We start from the raw sequence: 18,481 nt of genomic DNA, 5'->3' as shown, positions 1-18,481 counted from the left end.
CCCCCCCGCCGGCCCCGGGGAACGGCGGCGGGATGCCGGTGGCGAGAGGGCCAGGACATCCCCGGGGGCGGCCGCGGGAGCCCCGCGGGGCGGGGGCCGGGGATTCCCGGGTAGCGGCTCCCGGTCCGGGTGGGGTGAGGGCCCCGCCATACCCGGTGGGGCGGTGCCACGGGCTCCCACAGTCGGTAGCCCTGCACTCGCCCTGGAGGTACCCCGAGGGTGCTGCCACCCGTTCCCCCAGTGCCATCCCCAACCTCCTCAAGGGGTGACAACTGCGTGCTCCCGGGGTGACGGCCAGCACAGGGCCACAGGCAGGGAGGGCCGCCCAGCCGCCGCCAAGACCTGAACAGCCCCTGCCACATCCCGCATGGCCACTGCAGTGGGACACGTGGCTCTGCAGGGCAGGGGTGCCAGCCTGGCCCCCAGTACAGCCCGGGACCGAAATGGCACTGGGTGTCCTGGGGTCACCCCGCTCCCTTGGGTGCCATGCCCCCAAGCAGACCCCTCGCCGGCCTGGCCTGGGCAATTGTCCCTGAACCAGGGCTCCCCCAGTCATTTGCCATCGGGTGCTTGTCACCAGCTCTTCTCTGCCGTAACTGAGGCCGGTGGTCGTGGCCCCCATGGGAGACCCCTCTGGCTCCTTCGGACTGCGCCAAGCTCGGGGTCCAGAGTGCCCGCTGTCCCTTCGCTGCGCCCTGGGGCCGTGCCAGGAGCGGAGCAGGGAGGTTTCGAGGAGGATCCGTGCCAGATGCGGGTGGGCGATGGGTGTGGGTGCCCCACGCAGGCCACGACCCCGCCGCCGTTTCCTCCCCGTGGGCAGGGTGGCAGCCGCCCGCTGCGGCTGCACACACGGGCATTGTTCTGCCGGGGCCCGGCCGGAAGGACTTCCTCCATCCCGGCCAGGGGATGACCTGGGGAATCCGAGTGCTGGCAGCCCGCTCCCACCACAGCCGGGCATAGCGGCTCCGGTGCCCGGCCGAGCCCGACCACCTCGCTCGCAGCAGGGCCGCAGTGGCCACGTGTCCCCCGGCCCCCTTGGCTCTAGCCCCGACTCACCTTGCTGGAACTCTCCTCCTGCGATCCGACCTCACAGCGCGGCCACGGCAGCCGGGCACTGCCGGCTCGGTGGTTGTGGGGGTGCCCCAGCAGCACCCAGGGCGGGCAGGGGGCTGCGGCCATGCGGGGGGGGCGGGGTGCTTCCCTGAGGCATGGGGACCGCAGGGACGGGGGGCACGGAGGGGCCCACGGGCATCGTCAGGTCAGATCAAGGGCGGGCGAAGGGAGCCAGGCCTCCGGCCCCGCCAGCGCCGGGGGCCGGGAGCTGCCTTCCCCTTCCCCTTCTCCCCACGGCGGCGGGGGGAGGCAGGCGGGGGAGCGCTCCCCGAGCCACATGGTGGGCTGGAGGAGGAGCCGTTGCCCAGGCAACAGCTGAGAGCATCCTTCACCCCTGAAAATGGTGTGCAGAGCTGCTGCCACAGCCCCACAGCGCGGGGCACTGCTCAGGACCCCCACAGCTCGCCTCTGTCCGTGGGGTCCAGGTCCACGCACTCCAGCTCTGGACATAACACCAGCATCCCCTCACCTGCATGCTGCTACCCCCCAGCAAGGACAGGGATGGGGATGAGACACCCCGCAAAAGCTGAGGCACCACTGGGCAGGTGGGAACAGGCAGAGCCACTTCCCTGCCCTGCTCAGGGCTAGCCACGGTTCTGTTCACACCCCAGCTCTGCCCCACAGCCACCCTGAACACGTTACAGACACACAAACACGCTGGTGACCCCAGGACCTTGGTGCCAGGGTGCTGTGAGCCAGGCAGTGCCGGCAGGGCGGCACAAGCATCCTGCCTGTGGAACAGCAATCCCCAAGCAGTCCCCATCCCCCCGCCTGTCTTCCTTCCTTCCATGGCTGCAGAAAATTCCTGGATTTTACCCCAAGATGCCCCCTCTGAGTGTGAGAACTCCTCCTCGGCCCGCTCCCATAGCAACTGTTCCCTAGCTACCCGGCCGCACTTGCTATTCTCATCCCAGTGCAGCTGCGTGTGGCCCCCCCGCGCTGCGCACGAGGCTGTCGCCGCTGCCACCAGCCCCGGACCCCAAAACCACATGTCCCCAACCAGGCTGCCCCCCTTTGACTGTTTCACCCCTGGTGACCGTCCTGACCCTCACCCCGTGTCACCCCCCCTTGGAGGGGCTCTTCCGTGGGCTAAGGTTCCCATTAGGATGCCACAAGGTTCCCATTCATGGTTGCCCCCCGAAGCAGTAATCCACCATGACCAGAGGGCAGCAGGACTCTGTCCCAGCCCCACAGCACACCTGGGACAGCCCAGGAGGGGCTGTGCTGGGATGGACATGCCCCAGAGGGGACCACAGCAGGCACAAGTGTCCCAACAGCACAATGTCTCATACCTTTCGTGCCCCGACACTGACCCAAAACATGCAATAGAAGACATTGAAGGTCATCTGTGATGCTCAGGGCTCAGCCAACATCACCCTTTTTGCCCTGGAGAGCAACCCCAGCCCTTCCCCGCAGGACAGGAGCACCAGCAGAGCCCATGGCAGCCCAGAAATGAGGTCCCCACTCCCCTTCTTACAGCCACCAACCCTGTATAGCCTGGAGCATGACCCCCGTGACACGAGAACAATACATGGCACAAGTAATCTTTACACTTAACAAAAGGTTAAAAATTTAAATACTCTCCGACTTTAGTGCAAGGCAAGCAAATGATACCACAGGTCCAAGTAGGTGCTCAGCCCCCTTGGGGGGCCTGGCTCAGAATGAGCAGAGGCAGCAGCACACGCACACACGTGTGCACACACACAGAAGGGACAAGTTATTGCTCAGGACACAGCTGGGACAAGTGTACACAAGAGGGGACAGGACAAGCTGAATGGAGAGGTGGGCTGATCCCCACACTGCTCCCCACAGAGGGCTCCTGCCCGTGGGTGCAGGATCTGTGCTGGCTCCCCAGAAGCCCTGGGGACACACACTAAGAGGGTCCCACTCACTCTTGGGTCACAGCTTCACACGACCCTGGGAAGGGACACTCACTTTAGCACAGCTTTGCTCTCCAAGAGCAGGGTCCTTTATGTGTCTGCTCCTCCACCACTGAGCTGGGCCTGGGGACAGCCACACCCTTGGAATGCACAGGTCTGGAGCTGGTGGAACTGTGCTGTCCCCATCCTGCAGCATGCCGGGGATCACACCAAACCCTCTGGCCACAGCAGCAGCAGGTGCCCGAGAGCAGCTGTGTCTCGCCGTGCCAGTGGTCTGGAGAGGGGCTCGGGAGCAGCTCACCAGAGCTGGCAGCACGTGTGAGATGAGGCAGGAGGCAGCAGGCTCCAGCAGACAGGGACATGAGGACAAGGCAGTGATGCTTGCTGCCAGGACGCAACGGGAGACGCTTTGGCACAGCGCTTTCCTGTGCCTCGGGGCTGAGCAGTGGACTCCGCTGGAGCCAGGACACCTCAGCACGGCCAGAAAGGTCCAGGAAACATGATTAGACACCTCAAGGCACAGAAGGCCTCTGTCCAGGACTCCCTGGAACAAAGCTGGGAGCGTCACTCCTCCCATAGGAGGAGATTTGTGCCTGTGACATGGTGGGGGCAATGCAGGCCCCCACCCATAGATTAAAAACCGACATGTGATATGTACAGACCGACATATAAATATACATCAAACCTGTGGTGCTGCTTCGGCACCGTGGAATGTGTCAGCCGAGCTGCTCCAGCCTGGCCTCAGCCCACACCAGCACGATCCCTCCCTCCCACTCTGGGCCTGGGACGGGAGAGGCAGCTGGCGGCAGCAGCACCATCCCAAGTGGCAGATTTGGAAGTGTCCGGGTTTGTCTCAGGGCTTGCCCCTGGTCAGAGGCACCTCAGCCCGAGCCGTGTGCTGCTGCCAGCCTTGGAATCATCCTCACAGTCTTCAGACGTATAAAACTGTAAACAAATCCACTTTGTGGGGCCACTGCGACCGTGTCCTTCAGGCTGGGCACTCGGGAGAGGCAAGGGGGTCCCAGGGGCTGGAGAACAGTCTGTGCTCTACAGTCGGGTGGGCTCTTCCTCGCTGTCGCTGCAGTTTCCACAACAGTCCTGAAGTCAGAAGGGCAAGGAGAAGGAGAGGGAGGGAGAGAGGAGCACAGCAAGCAGAGGGTGAGCATGGTCACACAACCCAGCCTACAGCTGCCCTCTGGCAGGGATGGGCCAGGTCCGCCCCAGCCTGTGTGCGGGAGAGCTACATGGAGGCAAGGGGATGGAGGGGACCCCCAGACTGCAGAGAACAGTCCAGCTGCATCTGGAGGTTCAGCCCCTGGCAGACAGACTGGTGAGCACACAGCTGGCTAGCTCAGAAGCTGTGAGGAAGCCAGGCTCCAGGGACTGCAGCCACCCAGGGACAGATGCTCGGCCCTGCTCAGGGCTCAGCTGGCCATGAAAGCAGCTGAAGTCCTTTTTGTTGAAATAGGAGTCTGAGCACGGGGCAATGCCAAACCCTTCACAGTTTCTCAACCCTTCTGTGTGTCCCAGACATCCGGAGAGGAGTGAAGGAAACTTCCCACAGCCCCCTGGGAGCAGAACTCCCAGCAGCGGCAGTGCAGGGGCAACTTTGGCTCAAGCTGAGGGCAAGGCCCCCCCACAAAGGCAGCAAGAGCAGGGATGCTGGATTAGTGGCTCAGGGGGCAGTTAGAACAACAAGCAGGTTGTGCTCTGCCAGGGGAAGGGAATAGGCACTGAAGGATAACACTCCTCTTTCCCAGATCTTGCCATGTCCGTGGGCCACCAGGTATTTCCCTGAGCAGAGCAGCCAGGAGTGACTGCTCACCTCTGGAAAGAGAAAACATGTGGGAAATCACAGCTCAACCCCTTCTACAAACAGCTGCCCATCCTCTGGCAGGTCCTGCCGGCTCGGGGAGGGCTGGGTATCCCCAGAGCTGGCTCTGGCTAGGGCAGCCCACTGAACTGCAAAGCACAACTCGGAGCTTGCCAAGGAGCAGGAGTCAGCACCAGGTGGCTGAGTGGGTCCAGAGCCAACCATGCTGGAGTCCTACAGCTGCACACAGCTGCTGAGAGGCAGCAGCCCAGGCTTTGCCAGGCCTGGAAAGAAGGCAAAGACTGTCCTGGGCAGAGGAAACAGGCAGACAAGCAAGCTCACAGCAGCTGCAACACATTTCTGTTCTCCTCATCCCTCAAAAGAGCTGCTCTCTGCCTGGCTCAAGATCTAGCTGAAGTGCTCCACGGAGCCCAGACAGCCCATTCCAAGAGCAAGGATTTGTTCAGGGATGATAGGGAGATGATTTAATATTTTAGAGTCTTCGGCATCCCTCTGCCTGGGTGATTCCAGCATGTTTAGCCAGGACACTCCTTCCCAGCCCCCTTGATTCCCCCTGCACAGGGAGTGCCAGCCAGGCAAGGGCTGGCTCCCTGCAGCCTTGCACAGGTGTCTCTGAAAGCCCTAGGGTCTGTCCACCCAACACTAGGGGAGACTGCTCGCTGCCCTCTCATGCCCACCTCCCTGCCAGACCTGCCTGGCACAGGCAGGAACAGGATCACTGTTGCTGGGAGATTGGCTGGGGAGGAAAGGCTGGGCAAACCCTTACCTGTCTGCTGAACAAGCGCTGGAGTAACCCTTTTTTGGGCTGTGGAGAAGGCTGCCCTTTCCAGTCCAGGTCTGGGGGCACTGTGCCATCTGTGCTAAAGACATTCAGCTCCTTAAAACACTCTGTCTCAATCATCTGGAAGGGAGAAAAGAAGGCTGCAGCAACTGCCACATGGAGCCCATCACTGAGGGCCCAGCAGAGCATGAGAGCAGTGGGGACAGCACAGGGACACTGCCCTCAGCCATGGCACAAGCAGGAGCAAAGACCTACCTCATTCTGCCAAGGAATGGGCACACTCCCAGTGGCAAATTTCTGGTAAAAGTCGTTGTCTGTGGGCTCCAGCTCCACTCCTTTCACCGTGGAGAACTGCTCGATGTCCAGAACATCCTTGCAGTAGATGGCCTGGGGCTATGCAGCACAAAGATTGCTCTAATGATTGCTCCACCTTGATGTCACCACCTCCAACTGCTGCTCATGGCCAAGCCAAGGCCACCTCTCCCTGCAGCCCAGAACTTGCTGGACCCCTGTTCTGCCAGGAGCAGGGAAGAGGATGGGCCCCATCTCCCCATGCCAGGGTTCCCTCTTCCCTTGACAGCACCAGTGACTGAAAAGGTCAGGAACAGATGGGCACTTACATCTGGCTTGAAGGGAGGGTCCAGCATGCCAGCTTCCAGCCTCCTGAAGTTGAGGTGCTTGAAGAGAGGGTGTTCCTTGACTTCCTTGGCCCCAGCTCCTCGGCACCCCAGGCGTTCCAAAGGGTCTTTGCACAGGAGCTATGACACAAAGGAAATCAATGTCCTGGGTGAAGGGTGCGATGTGCAAGAGCAGCCCTGGGATACTGCAGTGTGTTCTAGGGAGAGCACAGGCCTGCTAGGCAAGGAATGAAGGCACTCTGAACCCTTCTGTGCTGCCTTATCAGAGACAAGGGAAGCTGGCTGTCCTCTGCAGGGAGCAGCCCTGATCACAGACGTGGTGGGAGTGAAGGGACAGGGCTGCACAGCCGTACCATGGTGCAGAGGGAGCGGGCACAGGGCGAGAACTTCTCCGAGTACTCCTCCTGCACTTCCTTCACCAGCCGCTCCACCTCCTCCCGCTTGATCTTCTTCTTGCGCTGCTGGAAGGGGGACTGGCCCTCGATCATCTCGTACACCAGGCAGCCCAGAGCCCACCAGTCCGGGCTGAACGTGTAGCGCTCGTTCTTCACCACCTCCGGAGCTGCAGTGGAGCAGGCGTGAGGGATGTGTGAGGGCAGGGAGAGCACAACTTTTGAACCATTTTTTGCTTAAACCAGGGTCACTTACCCATGTAGCCAACTGTCCCCACCCTGCCCTTGATTGTTTGGCCCTCTGGCACATGCACAGCTAGTCCCAGGTCTGAGATACGGATGTGACCTGCATAGAGGAGGGGACAAGGTAACAGGAGAAAGTCAGGGGGCAGTGTTTGAAGCTGCCAGAAACACAGGGTAACCCTGGTTCAAGCAGAGTAAGAAAAAACTCAGCTCCTCTTGACCCTGCACTCACCATGGTCATCCAGTAATATGTTCTCTGGCTTCAGGTCCCTAGGAGGGAAGGGACTTGATTAGCAAGAAACCTGTTGTCAAAGCAAAGGACACAAGCAACAGCCACATCTCAACAAGTCACAGATAAGCAACTTTAGGATGCAATGCCCCTGCCTTGGGCACAGAGATACCTTTCCCTCACCCTCTGCTCCTGAGCTGACCCTGCAAGCTCTCCTCTCCTGGGCAAGAGGTGCAAGACAGCAACCTTCAACCCTCTACAGTGAGCCTGAGGATGGCTCCCTCTTTGCAGCCTCAGAACTCACTATGGGGCAGGCCATGCAAGTGAGAAGGAGCAGAGGCTTCTCTGCTTATCCTGCCCCAGGGCAAAGTAGGACCAGAAGGGATTTCCTGGCCTGTGTTTAGCCATGCTATCCTAACACTGCATCACGCCCCTGTGAGTACAATCAATTTGTTTTCCCTCCTTCCCAGCTCTTGAGCACGTTGGGGCAGCCTACCCTCCTTTGTTCTAGTGTCAATACTGCCCAGGGAGTTCAGTGCCTGCCCTGAAACATTCATAGCATGATCACATCCTGTTCTTGGCGATCATTTACCAGCACAAGGAAGCCAAGCTAAGGTCTCCCTTTCCCCCACAAGATCAGCTTTCTGTTGCCAATTCCTCTCACTCAGCTCTGTGCTGCTTTCAAGCCTGAGTTTATTTTCTTGAACGGACAGACCCAGCTGGGCTGGTAAGAGCAGCAGGAACTCTCTTGCTGCTGCAGGCCCTACAAGCTCTCCCAGCAGGGATCAGGCAGCACGAACCTGTACACTATCCTCTCCTGGTGCAAGTCCTCAAGGCCACAGCAGATCTCAGCAGCATAGAAAGCTGCCCGGGGCTCCTCGAAACCAGCCTCTCCCATGTGGTAGATATGGAACTTGAGGTCCCCTCCATTCATGAGGGTCAGCACTAGGCAGAGAGCATCTTTAGTTTCATATGCATAGGCTAAGCTCACCTGCAATTCAGGGCAGAAAGGCTGTTAGAAGACACAGCTGGAAGAGGGAGGTGCCCAGACTCCCATGGACACTTTGCCACCCAAGCAGCCATTCACAGGCTCGGGGCTGGGCTTTTGCCAGCAGAGGAGGAACTCTGTGAACCCAGGGAGGAGATGGCAGTACCCAGCAGTCCCAGCACAACCCCAGCTTTCCTTGAACAGGGAGGACACTTTCCCCAAGCCAAAGCTGCTTTCTCCCAGGGGCAGGCGGCACTCAACAGCAACACTGGGGCAGTATCTGATGAACCCTCTGCAAAGGGAGGTTCAGGCTTTCCACACCTCACTGCACCAAGGCAGAGATCCCAATCACACAGCTCAGGACTGGGCTCCTCCCCACCCAACTGTCTGGAGAGACAGTTCTCACTGTTTACTTGTGCCCCTAAAGTCACAAAGGCGCCTGTAACACAGATGGATGTTTGGGACTGACTCTGGGGGCATTTACAGCATGTTGTGGAGGCAGTAAAGGTCCTGCCACACCCCAGCCTTGGGAGAGAAGTGCAGCCACCAGGATCTTGCACCATGGGCAGAGTTTGCTCCTGCCTCTCTGCTCCAGGTGAGGAGCACAGAGGTGCCAGGCTGGCTGGTTGAAGGAAGAATCCAGCACCACAGCAAAGTGAGAGCAATTCCTATGTACTTACTACAAACCTACTGTTCACTTTTTCCAGGATCTGTTTTTCATTCAGGGCCATGGCTTCTCCCTTCCTCTTTTTGATCCGTTTCTTCTCCAGTTTCTTGCAGGCATACATCTTCCCTGTGGCACGCACTTGGCAGGCACACACCTGGAGGGAGGACAAGGCTCAGCACCCTCCCACTGCCATTCCCAGAGTAGGGGTTTAGGTTCTGCTCTCAGGAAGAGGCACAGGAATGCAAAGAAGCCCATTGTCAAATCAAAGACACAGGTAACAGTGACAGCTCCAGATGTTACAGAGAAGCAGAAGCCAGCTGTAATGCCTCTAACACGTTTAGCAGCACCATGGCTGGTGCCTGGGAAGACAGAAGGCCAATCCATAAACAGAAGGAAGCCTGGCAGGAAGTTTACAGGAGTGCAGTTTGCTTTGTCAAGACACAGGGAACAGATCTGGCTCTGCCCAGTTAGCAGCAGGCACTACAGGGCTCATGCTACCAACCCTGCACAACACCTCCCACACCTCCAGCACCTGGAGAGAGGTGAGCTCCTGCCTCTCAGGGAGAGCTGACAGGTCACAAAACACAGCCCAGCACGGAGTCCCCACAGCCCACACAGCCAGCAGCACCTGCCTCCAGGTGCTGGAGCAGCTTGTGGCACCCTGATGGCCAACCCAGCTCTGCCTCTGGCAGCAGGCAACAGTGGGTGCCTAATACCCTGAACGCAGAGGAAATGGTGGTTACTCACCTCCCCAAAACCGCCCTTACCCAGCACACGGTACTGGCGGAAAGTGTTTTTGGTCACTGGCTGCCTGTGAGAGAAAGGAAACCAATGTGAGATGTGAACAATGAGACAGCAGGGACTGAAAGACCAAACCACCTCATGCCCTGGCCTGACTGTTTGTGGCTCACCCCAAACCCCTGCTAAACTGGGCCTTGCTTCCCTGTGAAGCAAGCAAGGTTGGGCTGCTGCTGGTGCCAGTAAAGGGCCCTGAGGGACAGCAAAGGCCGGGCTCTTGACTCCTGCCAGGGCCCAGATTGGGAAGGAGCCCCAAGGAGCCCTCAGGCAGGCTGTGTGAGGAGTGTGCAGGTTTCCCAGAGGTGAGGGGAGCATTACCGTTCCAGCCATTTCCACTGCAGGAAGCGGTTGAAGTACAAGCTGTCGAGGTAGTCGGCAAAGGGAGCCACGCTCAGGTAGTCGTGGATAAGCCTAGGAGAGAGCAGAGCCAGCATGGTTCCTGAGAGCTGATCACAGCCCTGGATAAAGCCAGCAGCCCCAGGAAAGAGGAGGTGAACAGCCCCAAAAGAATCTTTAGTTTGCCATCCCTCACCCAGCCTGGTGCTGAATCGCACACATAGCCCTGGCCCAGAAAAACCCACTCCATGCCTGATGCAAAAGGAAGGTGCGTTGGAGGTACCACCGTGACAAATGCAGCGCCCTGGGACCTGGCTGGCACTGCTAATTGTGGTCTCTTGGCACCAGCCAGGGCTGCAGGACAAAGGGAAACAATGGGACTCTGTAATTGCCCCTCTGCTCACAGGGCACACAGGCTGTAATCAGCTGCTAGCAACATTCAGCACCAGGCGCTGAGCAGTTCACTATCAGATGAATATCCAGCACAAAAGGCCACGGGGGATCCCACTCAAGAGAGCTAACTGCCTGGGAGAGCTGTGCCAGGGCTGCCCAGTGGAGTGAGGAGCCTTAGACACAGTGTCTAGACTGGAAACACGCATCAAGGAGAAGCGGATGGGCTCTCCCCTTTCAGAGCTTGCCAAGAGCAGGCAGGGCCCAGCCCGGAGGCTCTGCATTCAGACACGACTCTGGTTACCACACACAGAGCTAACACTCCCCAGAAGACTGCAGCAAATGTGCTGCCACAGCCCTGCACTCAGTTAGGCAACACGCTCCAGCTTCTGTGCAGGGAGGGGTGAGGCTGCAAGCCCGGCTTGCCCAAGAGCTTCCGCTTCACACCCGGAGCCAGGACCTCGGCCACTGCTTCTGTGATGGGAACAGAGGTGACCTGCAGCAACAGCCAGGGTAACTCAACCACAACAGCCACTTCTGCAGCCAGCAGGACAGGACAGCTGCCACAGACTGCTGCTATTGGCTCAGCTCGGCAGGAGCCTACAACATCCTGGCACAACGCTGGGAATAGCATTGGTACAGGGTCTTCCCAAATGGCAACTCCAACTGGGAGGACAGACAGAGGTTTCTGCAGCAGCTTGTGGCTCCCAGAGCACAAGATATCCTTGTGCTCGCTTTTCTGGAGCTGGACTGCAAACTGCTGGCCCAAAACTCCCCAGGCCCCAGCCTTAGCAGCAGTTCTCACTCTCCAGAGGAAGGGACCACAGGGGACAAGGTGAGTCAGCTGCAGCAGCATTCCCATGCCATGTGTGACCTGCAGGTACAGCCCCTTCAACTTACTTAGTGCATTCCTTGAAAAGCTCCTTGGAAGGTTCCTGCTCCAGCCTCTCACAACAGGCATCCACCAGTTGTGAGGGAACTTCAGGCACATGGTCCTCACTCTGGGGACAAAAGGATGGAGTCAGACAGAGGGAGCAGAATCCAAGGGTCCTGCCTTAGGGTCAGTGGGCAAAGCAGTGTGGCAGCTTGTGAGGTGGTGTGGTGGCTCAGCATGTTGGCTGTGGCAGGACATGGGCAATGTCAGCTGCTGGCTTTCCAACTGTTCTACCTTTGCAGGCAGCAAACACAACCCTCTTACTCACATTTGGCTTCAAGTACTTTTCAATCAGGTGCTGCCCACACTCCTTCCTCTTCTCATCTGGAGCGACTTCGTACCCTGCCTGGAGTACAAAGAGTGTGAGGGGCAGGTCCAGCCAGAAACCCAGCCTTGCTACTGGGCAACAGCTGTGGAGCAGCAACACCCTCTGCCCAAAGTTTCCCATGCTTTTCTTGAAAACCAGATCTCCAGCAAACATCTCCCTAAGCAAAGGCCCAGCCCTATCTGTGCTCCAATTCACAAGTTTTTCCTACAGGAAAACCCAATGTGCCCAGAAGTACTTGCTGGAGCACCCAACCAGTTCGTGCCCAGGGTGTCAGAACATCCCTGTCTCCCCCAATGAAGCCTGATGGGTTTTGCTCTTACCACAGCGTCCAGGAACTTGACACAGCGTGAGAGCTCTGAGCGTGTCTCGCAGAACTGCCGGAAGAGCATGTGCCCAATGGGCTGCTTCTCGCACAGGCTGTGGTAGTCCCGCTCTGCAAACGAGGAGAAGGTCACACTGCCAAATCCCAAAGGAGCAGTCCCAGCCCACTGCCCTGGCCAGGCAGCAGTGGGGGTACTGTGACTCCTCAGCTGGGCTGCTGACAGGTCCCACCAGCCTGAGACTCCCAGGAGAGTGAAGTGCATCCAGTGGGATGAGGGACTTTGTTCTGTTCAGCCTGAACCTCTTGTTCCTAGCAAAGGACCTCCATATCAGCTGCTTGCCTGAAGGCTCTCTCCTCTCTCCACAGAGCAACTACTCCAGACACACAACTTTCCTTGGAACTTGAGGAACACACCAAGCTTATCTCAAGGCAGATCTTCCAGGCCAAGAGTTGTTCTGATGACTCCTTCAAACCACTTATGTTCACAAAAGCCCTGCTGGAAGCAGCAGCATCAACATGGGAGGCACCATTCCCACAGATGCCTTGCTGATGTGCACACAGCAGTCAGAACTCCCCACTCCATGGGACAGACACTTTTTGGACATCAACTCTTGCAGATTCCTTCTACACTTCTATGCACTCTGGCATCCCAGGCACAAACCCCTTTGACTATCCAGAGCACTTCCAGTTCTCTGCTTTTTTCCTCCCCTTCCACTCACGAGATGTTGTCTGGTCACAGGCCAGAACACATTTCTGTGATAGCCGCTGCCACCGAGGGCTGGGGGCTGCCTGCAGTGCAGATGTGCAGCCACCCAGGGGATCCCAGCGCTGGGTACTCCCAGCCTTCCCCTCCCTGTGCAGCAGTTTCTCCTGAGGAAGCTGCAGCTTCCTGAGGGTGCAGGAGAGTGCAGAGCCAGGCGGGCTGTGGTGGGGGAGGAGGTGGCCTCACCAGCTCCGCCGCACCAGCCGGTTTCCTTGTGTCTGCAGGGGAAGGAGTTCCCTTCAGATGGGGAGGACCAGAATTTGTTGTCGGCGAGATCAGAAGCTTTCGGCTGCCCTGGTCGCTGCCCAGGCTCACACGAGGTTACTCCCTGTGGTCAGGGCACAAAAAGCTTAATTCTGCAGTGGGCAACCATCCCACCGTGCCCATGGTCCTGCCAAGACTCTGGAATAGGAAAGAAACTCCTTTCCAGCAGGCAATGAGGTGAAAAGAGAGACACCCCAGCCAAAGAGTGCCCAAGCACAAGGAACAGGGTCATCTCTCCCATGGGAAAACCAAGTGAAGCTGCTGCCACCTGGGTCAGAGCATTTCTCACGTGCCTCTCTGAGGGGAAGTGAGACACGGGTGGTGACAGCCAGTGGCTGGGAAGGACTTGCTTCCCAAATCTTCACAAGGTTGCTGTCCTGGATAGCAGCACAGCAGACACAGAGACCACCAGCACTCAATGCTGGCAAATGTGTGAATTTCAGTGCTGGAAAACATCATGACAGCCACAGGAAGGGTGGCAGCAGGCACAGGATGGACAAATGCTGAGGGAAAGCTCTGCTGAGGGCATAGCAAGTCAAAGAGGCAGAAAGCAGTTGGATGGTCAAGACGGGAACTGCAAGGAGAGCCAGAGTCCTGTTCAGCACTCAGACCTTGCTCCAGAGAGGCAGCCAGCAGCAAATCCAAGGCTGGAGTCTCCATACAGTCACATCTGGCTGTGAAGCCAGCCCTGAGAGGTGGTGCAAGGGTTGTGTGACAGAGGGAGGTGGGGACAGCTTGCATTGGGCTGCTGTGAGCTCGAGGGTTCCAGTGTGGATGAGTGAGGTTGAGTTTCTCCAAGTACTACAGTTCCATGGGGCCCAAAGGACTGCCAGGACTAGAAAACCTGGGCAGGGCAGAACTGGGAATTTGAGCTGCAGAAACCCCCCAAACCCATTCGTTTCAGTGACACCTGTTCTGAAACAAGGCCAGTGCTGTGCCACTCTCCAGCTGGCAGCTGAATCCGGATTGAAAACTTAAACAAGCTCTCCTCTTCCCAGGAAGCAAAGCACTTGCACTCTCTGTGCCCCAAAACAATTTCACATGATCTCAGGACCAAGCCTGCTGCACAAACAACATTAAAACCATGAAGAGTACAAAGTACAGAATGAAAATGACAGGCCAAGCCCTGCTCAACACCAGTTCTCATCCACTCCACACAGCAAGAACCCAGTTTGCCTGACAAGAGCTACTGCTTGAATGTTAGAAGCTGAGGTGTGTGGAGCTGAGCTGAATCCAGCCAGGGAGAACAGAGCACGTTAGCAGGACCTTTGTTATTTTTGCAAAGGCACCCCAGAGTGACACTCCAAAACTCTGCAGCATGGAGCAGGCCTGTTTGCACACAGAACGTGATGTTCCCCTAGTGAAGCTCATCGGTCTTACAGGTGTGTGGGTACATCACCAGCCACTTTTCTACCTATTACTTCCTCCCTACACCCTGAACTCCAAGTAATCCTGGCTGGGATTTGCCCCGTTATATGTCCCTGACACTCAGCTAGGGATGCACAACTCCCACCCACATGCTGGCCCACTGGCTCCCACCAAGCCCTGCATCTCACCCAGGGTTTGCCGAAGGTCCTCGCAGAGGCTGATGTGGGGGAACTGCAGCATCTGGCGCCATTTCTTGCTCTTGCCTTTCCGGTTTCCTCCACCACCTGCAGGGCACACAAAATCTGTACCATGAGTCAGGAGGCAAAGGTGTCTGACTGCAGCCTAGCCTTGCCTGAGGAAGGAGCCTCTCTCTAAGTCCACGTAAGGAAAACGAGACCTAAGTGGTACCACCATCTCCTGAAGGGGCAAAAGTGTTGGAGCCTCGACTGGAAATGGACAGACCAACCTCCGGATGCTGGACAAATCCCAAACAAGAACTTGAACACCTTTCATGATGGGAGAATCCCACCAGGGGCAGGACTGTCCACAGCCAGAGCAGTTCTTGGCTCCCAGCCTGTCCCTAGCACCTCTGCATAACTAATCACCCCTCCAGGCCATGCCCTGCTTGGTGTGAAGCTCTTCCTGGTGCAGTAAAGATGTTCATGCCATCTATTTATTCCAGACTGATTGCTTACTCCAGGGAGGGGCTCTCAGAGGGAGGACATGAAAACTGGGAGACAGGAATTCCTGCTCTAATCCTGGCTCCACAGACAACCCACTGCATTGCCTGGGGCTCATTACTTCAGTTTCCCACCTGTGAAGTGGGGACACTCCCACCTTTCTCCAGAGATAAACCAGCCTCAGAAAATCCAGATCCAAGAACCAGGTATTATTCCAGCTTCAGCTGCTGGAGTAAATGCCCAGTGCTGTAGGACAGGGTGGGAAAGCTTCTAGATAGACCAAAAAATTTACATCATAGCAAGCACTAAGTACCGATTGCTGGGATCAGCCAACCTCCAGGGATTGCTTTCCCAGTGCCAACACACACAATTTCCCACCTCTCTTTGGAAATCCATTAAATCACCCTGCCAAAGTGGTCAGGCCAAGAGTTGGGCCCAAGGCCCAGCCTTCTGAAATCACAGAGGGGTTGAACATAATTTATCAGCTCTTGAGAAACACTTTCATAACACTTTCCTCCACTGCAGATGCAGTTCAGCCCCAAACTCTAAACACAGCTCCCCGGCATCCAGCTCCCTGCGCCGCCGGACGCCCCATATGGACAGGCAGTTGGGATTGGGGCCATCCTGGTCAGCCTCATGCAGTGCCAGCCCCAGGTCCGAGCCCCTGGCACACCGTGGGACCCTGCACTGCATCTGCCCCACACCAGCAGCTGGGCCGCACGATTGTACAAACTCAGGAAGGAAGTGACTCAAGGCTAAGCAGGGCTGGAAGAAACCAGCGGCGCAGACACCTTCTTGTCAACGACAATGAAGCGGATGGGGGCAGCGAAATGAGGGCAGGGGAGGACAGGCCATCCTCACCCCAAGAGAGCTCAAGGAAAGGCAGAGCAAAGCCCCACAGCACCCGGAGGTTGCATTTCCTTGAGTTGTTTGCTTTGAAAGGAGGCTCCAGCGTCCTTCACGCGCAGTTCTCCTCCGCCCTCCCAGCACTGTGGCCCACAGTCCAGCGGGGAGCTCGGCTCCTGCACAGCAACCTCCCAGCACCCCTGGCTGGGGATGGACCAAGGGGCTGCCTCCACCCAGAGCTCGCCAGGAGCAAGCTTCAGGGCTGGGTGATGGATGAGAGCTGGTCTGCTGTCCCTCTGTCAGGGCAAGAGGGATAAGAACCCTTCACCTTCCCTGGGCCAGACCAAACACAGGACATGGTTGTGCCGTGGCAGCAGCTGAACGTGGTTGTCAGCAGCTCCTCAGCACATCCCAGCTCAGCTCTGCACTCCCACACCAGCCTAGGAAGCTCCAAAAACACTGGGCTGGAGAAAGGAACCCAGCCCTGTTGGATCTGGCCTGCAAAATTGCTCTGTCCTGTCACAGAAGCTGTCTGAGCTCACCCCAGCGGCCACCACAGCCACAGGTGGGAGAGCCACAGACAGGCAGCACAGACACCTCCGGCTCCCACAGCCCAAGAACCACCTGGCACAAGTGTGTTGTTGAAACTGGGTTGTTTCTGCCTGCAAACTGCCCACTGTTGCCGAGGGAGAGGCACCAGCAGAGCACCAGGAGCACCAGCCGTCCAGCACCTCATGCTGCATCAGTGCCAAAACTCCATTCCCCAAGGGCACAACAGGAGCCAGTCTCCGGGTCACTCCGTGTGAAGCTGGGCCTCGTGCCTGGAGGTCACAAACCCTGCTGCTTGGTTTTGAACCTAACCTTGCCATTATGAACCCAAACGTCATGGTCCACCACGGTCGCTGTGCCAGGAGTACTTACACTTAGCCTGGTTTTTAAGCAGACTGGAAATGTTTCTGCCTGTGCAAATTTAATTTCGCTGCTTTTTGCTCCCACAAATCTAATCTGCAAAGCTCTCTAACTGGATTTCAGCAGGTCTCTCAGGCTCCAGGATGGCTCAGTCTGACCAACTGCACACCATGGGACAGAGGACACTGTATTTCCCCACCACATACGTGACCCAATGAACCCATCGATGCCTGGCTGAAGCGGATCTTCTGTGCAAAGCACTAGGATCCTGCGTGAGACATCCCATCCCCTCCTGAGGCTTCTCCACGCAGCTCGCCTGCTGCAGCCCCGTTGCTGCCAGGCTGCATCCCACACGGGGGCCTGGGATTCAGCGTGGCCCTGGAGCAGTGGGAGCGGTGTGGGCCCGCAGCAGAGCTCCAGGAGCCCCGCAGATGGGGGCCGGGGCTGCTGTGAAGGAGGCGGACGGGTGGGGCTCCCCGCTGCAGTTTCGGGATCGGCCCGTGTGTGGGAAGCAGCAGTTTACCGGACCGAAATAAACTTTTTCTTTTCCTCCTACAGCACCCAGAGCTGCCTCTCCCCGGTGCCAGAGGAGCTGGAGCAGCCTCTGGAGTGGGCAAGGCGGGCGGAAGATGGGGCGATCTACACCGGAGAGGCAGCGAGACCGCCCGGGAGAGAGATCAACACCCCCGGAGCGAGCACAGCACCGGGCAACCCCCACGCCGGACGGGGGAACCGAATGCCTGTGCTCAGCCCGCGCCGCCACCTCCCCGCTCCCCGCCAAGGCCGCGATGCCCCGGGAGGGACCGCCTCGGCCGAACCCCGGGGCGGCACCGCCGGGGCCCGCAGCCCGGGCCTGCCGCCCCGCCAGCTCCGGTGCCGCTCACCTTCGCGGGCCTTGAGCAGAACGGTGTTGGCGACGATGTTCTCCAGCTCCATGGGCCCGCGGGCGCCGCCGCCTCCCGCCGGCTCCGCTCCCCGCGCTCGGCCCGCGCCCGCCGCCCCCCGCCGCCGCCGCCGCGCCCCGCCCCCCGCGCCCCGCCCGGCCAATGCAAGTCCTCGCTCCTCCCGCGCCGCGCTCTCATTGGCACGTCCACTCAGGAAGCCCCGCCCCCTCCGCAGCGCCACCGCCCTCCCGTTGGCCCTGTGAGGTGCGGCGGGAGAGGCGGGGCCAGGTGAGTGACGTCATGCAGCGGCCATCGGTAAAGCGCTGCCGGGACGAGGGAGCGGGCGCTGATTGGAGGATGAGATGTCACTCAGAGAGGGCACCGCGAACTGATTGGGAGAGAGTTAATGGCGCCCACCTCAGGGAGCCCCGCCTCCCGCGTCATCTGATTGGGTGTGGAGCTGCCACTCGGCTGTAAAACGAGTCGTAATAGGACGTTCTGTGGCGGGTGGGACTGAGCGGTTGCATATAAATGAGCGCCTGGAAGCCGTGAGGGTGTCCCGGGATCGGTGGTGTCGCGGTTCTGGTGCCGTTCCGTCGGGCCTGGGTCTCTCCAAGGTGTTCTGTGCTCCCCTGTTGGAACCAGTTACTTGTTCAGGGGAGCCCTTCCCCATTTTTGCAGCCTCAATAAAGTCCAGTTTCTTTCCACCAGCTATTTGGTCTAAACCCCATTTTTTTTAGCTTATACCAACATTAGCGTCAGCATTACCCTATGTGAGGAAAAGCTGTGGTATGGGAGCCTCTCCCCACCTGATCCACAGCAAAGCAGTGGCTGTTTTCCCTGTACTGCAGCACCCCTTGATCACCTGTCAGCCCCTCAGGTCACCTGCCCATC

At 58.4% G+C, this 18,481-nt stretch overlaps 1 protein-coding gene across 3 annotated transcripts; it reads right to left on the bottom strand.

The window, feature by feature from the left end:
* Positions 1 to 2,659: 2,659 nt before the first annotated feature.
* Positions 2,660 to 17,704, bottom strand: GRK6 (G protein-coupled receptor kinase 6). 3 transcript variants are annotated; one of them, XM_015642011.2, is made up of 16 exons: positions 17,588 to 17,704; positions 14,457 to 14,552; positions 11,872 to 11,984; positions 11,492 to 11,569; positions 11,190 to 11,290; positions 9,882 to 9,974; positions 9,513 to 9,576; positions 8,779 to 8,919; positions 7,911 to 8,101; positions 7,114 to 7,151; positions 6,895 to 6,984; positions 6,600 to 6,808; positions 6,229 to 6,366; positions 5,864 to 6,001; positions 5,594 to 5,728; positions 2,660 to 4,820 (listed from the first exon to the last, which is right to left on the bottom strand). In XM_015642011.2, the coding sequence occupies exons 1-16, from the start codon at positions 17,637 to 17,639 to the stop codon at positions 4,815 to 4,817; spliced, it is 1,683 nt and encodes a 560-aa protein (XP_015497497.1). In that variant the 5' UTR covers positions 17,640 to 17,704; the 3' UTR covers positions 2,660 to 4,814. The 3 variants fall into 3 exon arrangements, with proteins under 3 accessions (XP_015497497.1, XP_015497496.1, XP_015497498.1); XM_015642010.2 differs by having other exon boundaries at positions 2,660 to 4,091; XM_015642012.2 differs by having other exon boundaries at positions 2,660 to 4,091; positions 7,911 to 8,055; positions 8,790 to 8,919.
* Between the last annotated feature and the right edge of the window lie 777 nt (positions 17,705 to 18,481).

Source organism: Parus major, chromosome 13 (genome assembly GCF_001522545.3).
Source record: "Parus major isolate Abel chromosome 13, Parus_major1.1, whole genome shotgun sequence".
Lineage (NCBI taxonomy): Eukaryota > Metazoa > Chordata > Aves > Passeriformes > Paridae > Parus > Parus major.
This window is presented reverse-complemented; position numbering and strand designations above follow the sequence as displayed.

Excerpts from the sequence above, each read along its gene's own strand:
- GRK6 (XM_015642010.2), bottom strand. The coding sequence starts at position 17,639 with ATGGAGCTGGAGAACATCGTCGCCAACACCGTTCTGCTCAAGGCCCGC. Across the intron at positions 11,570-11,871 it reads TCAAGTTCCTGGACGCTGTG|GCAGGGTACGAAGTCGCTCC; the intron begins GTAAGAGCAAAA and ends TTTGTACTCCAG. Across the intron at positions 6,809-6,894 it reads GGGGACAGTTGGCTACATGG|CTCCGGAGGTGGTGAAGAAC; the intron begins GTAAGTGACCCT and ends GCTCCACTGCAG.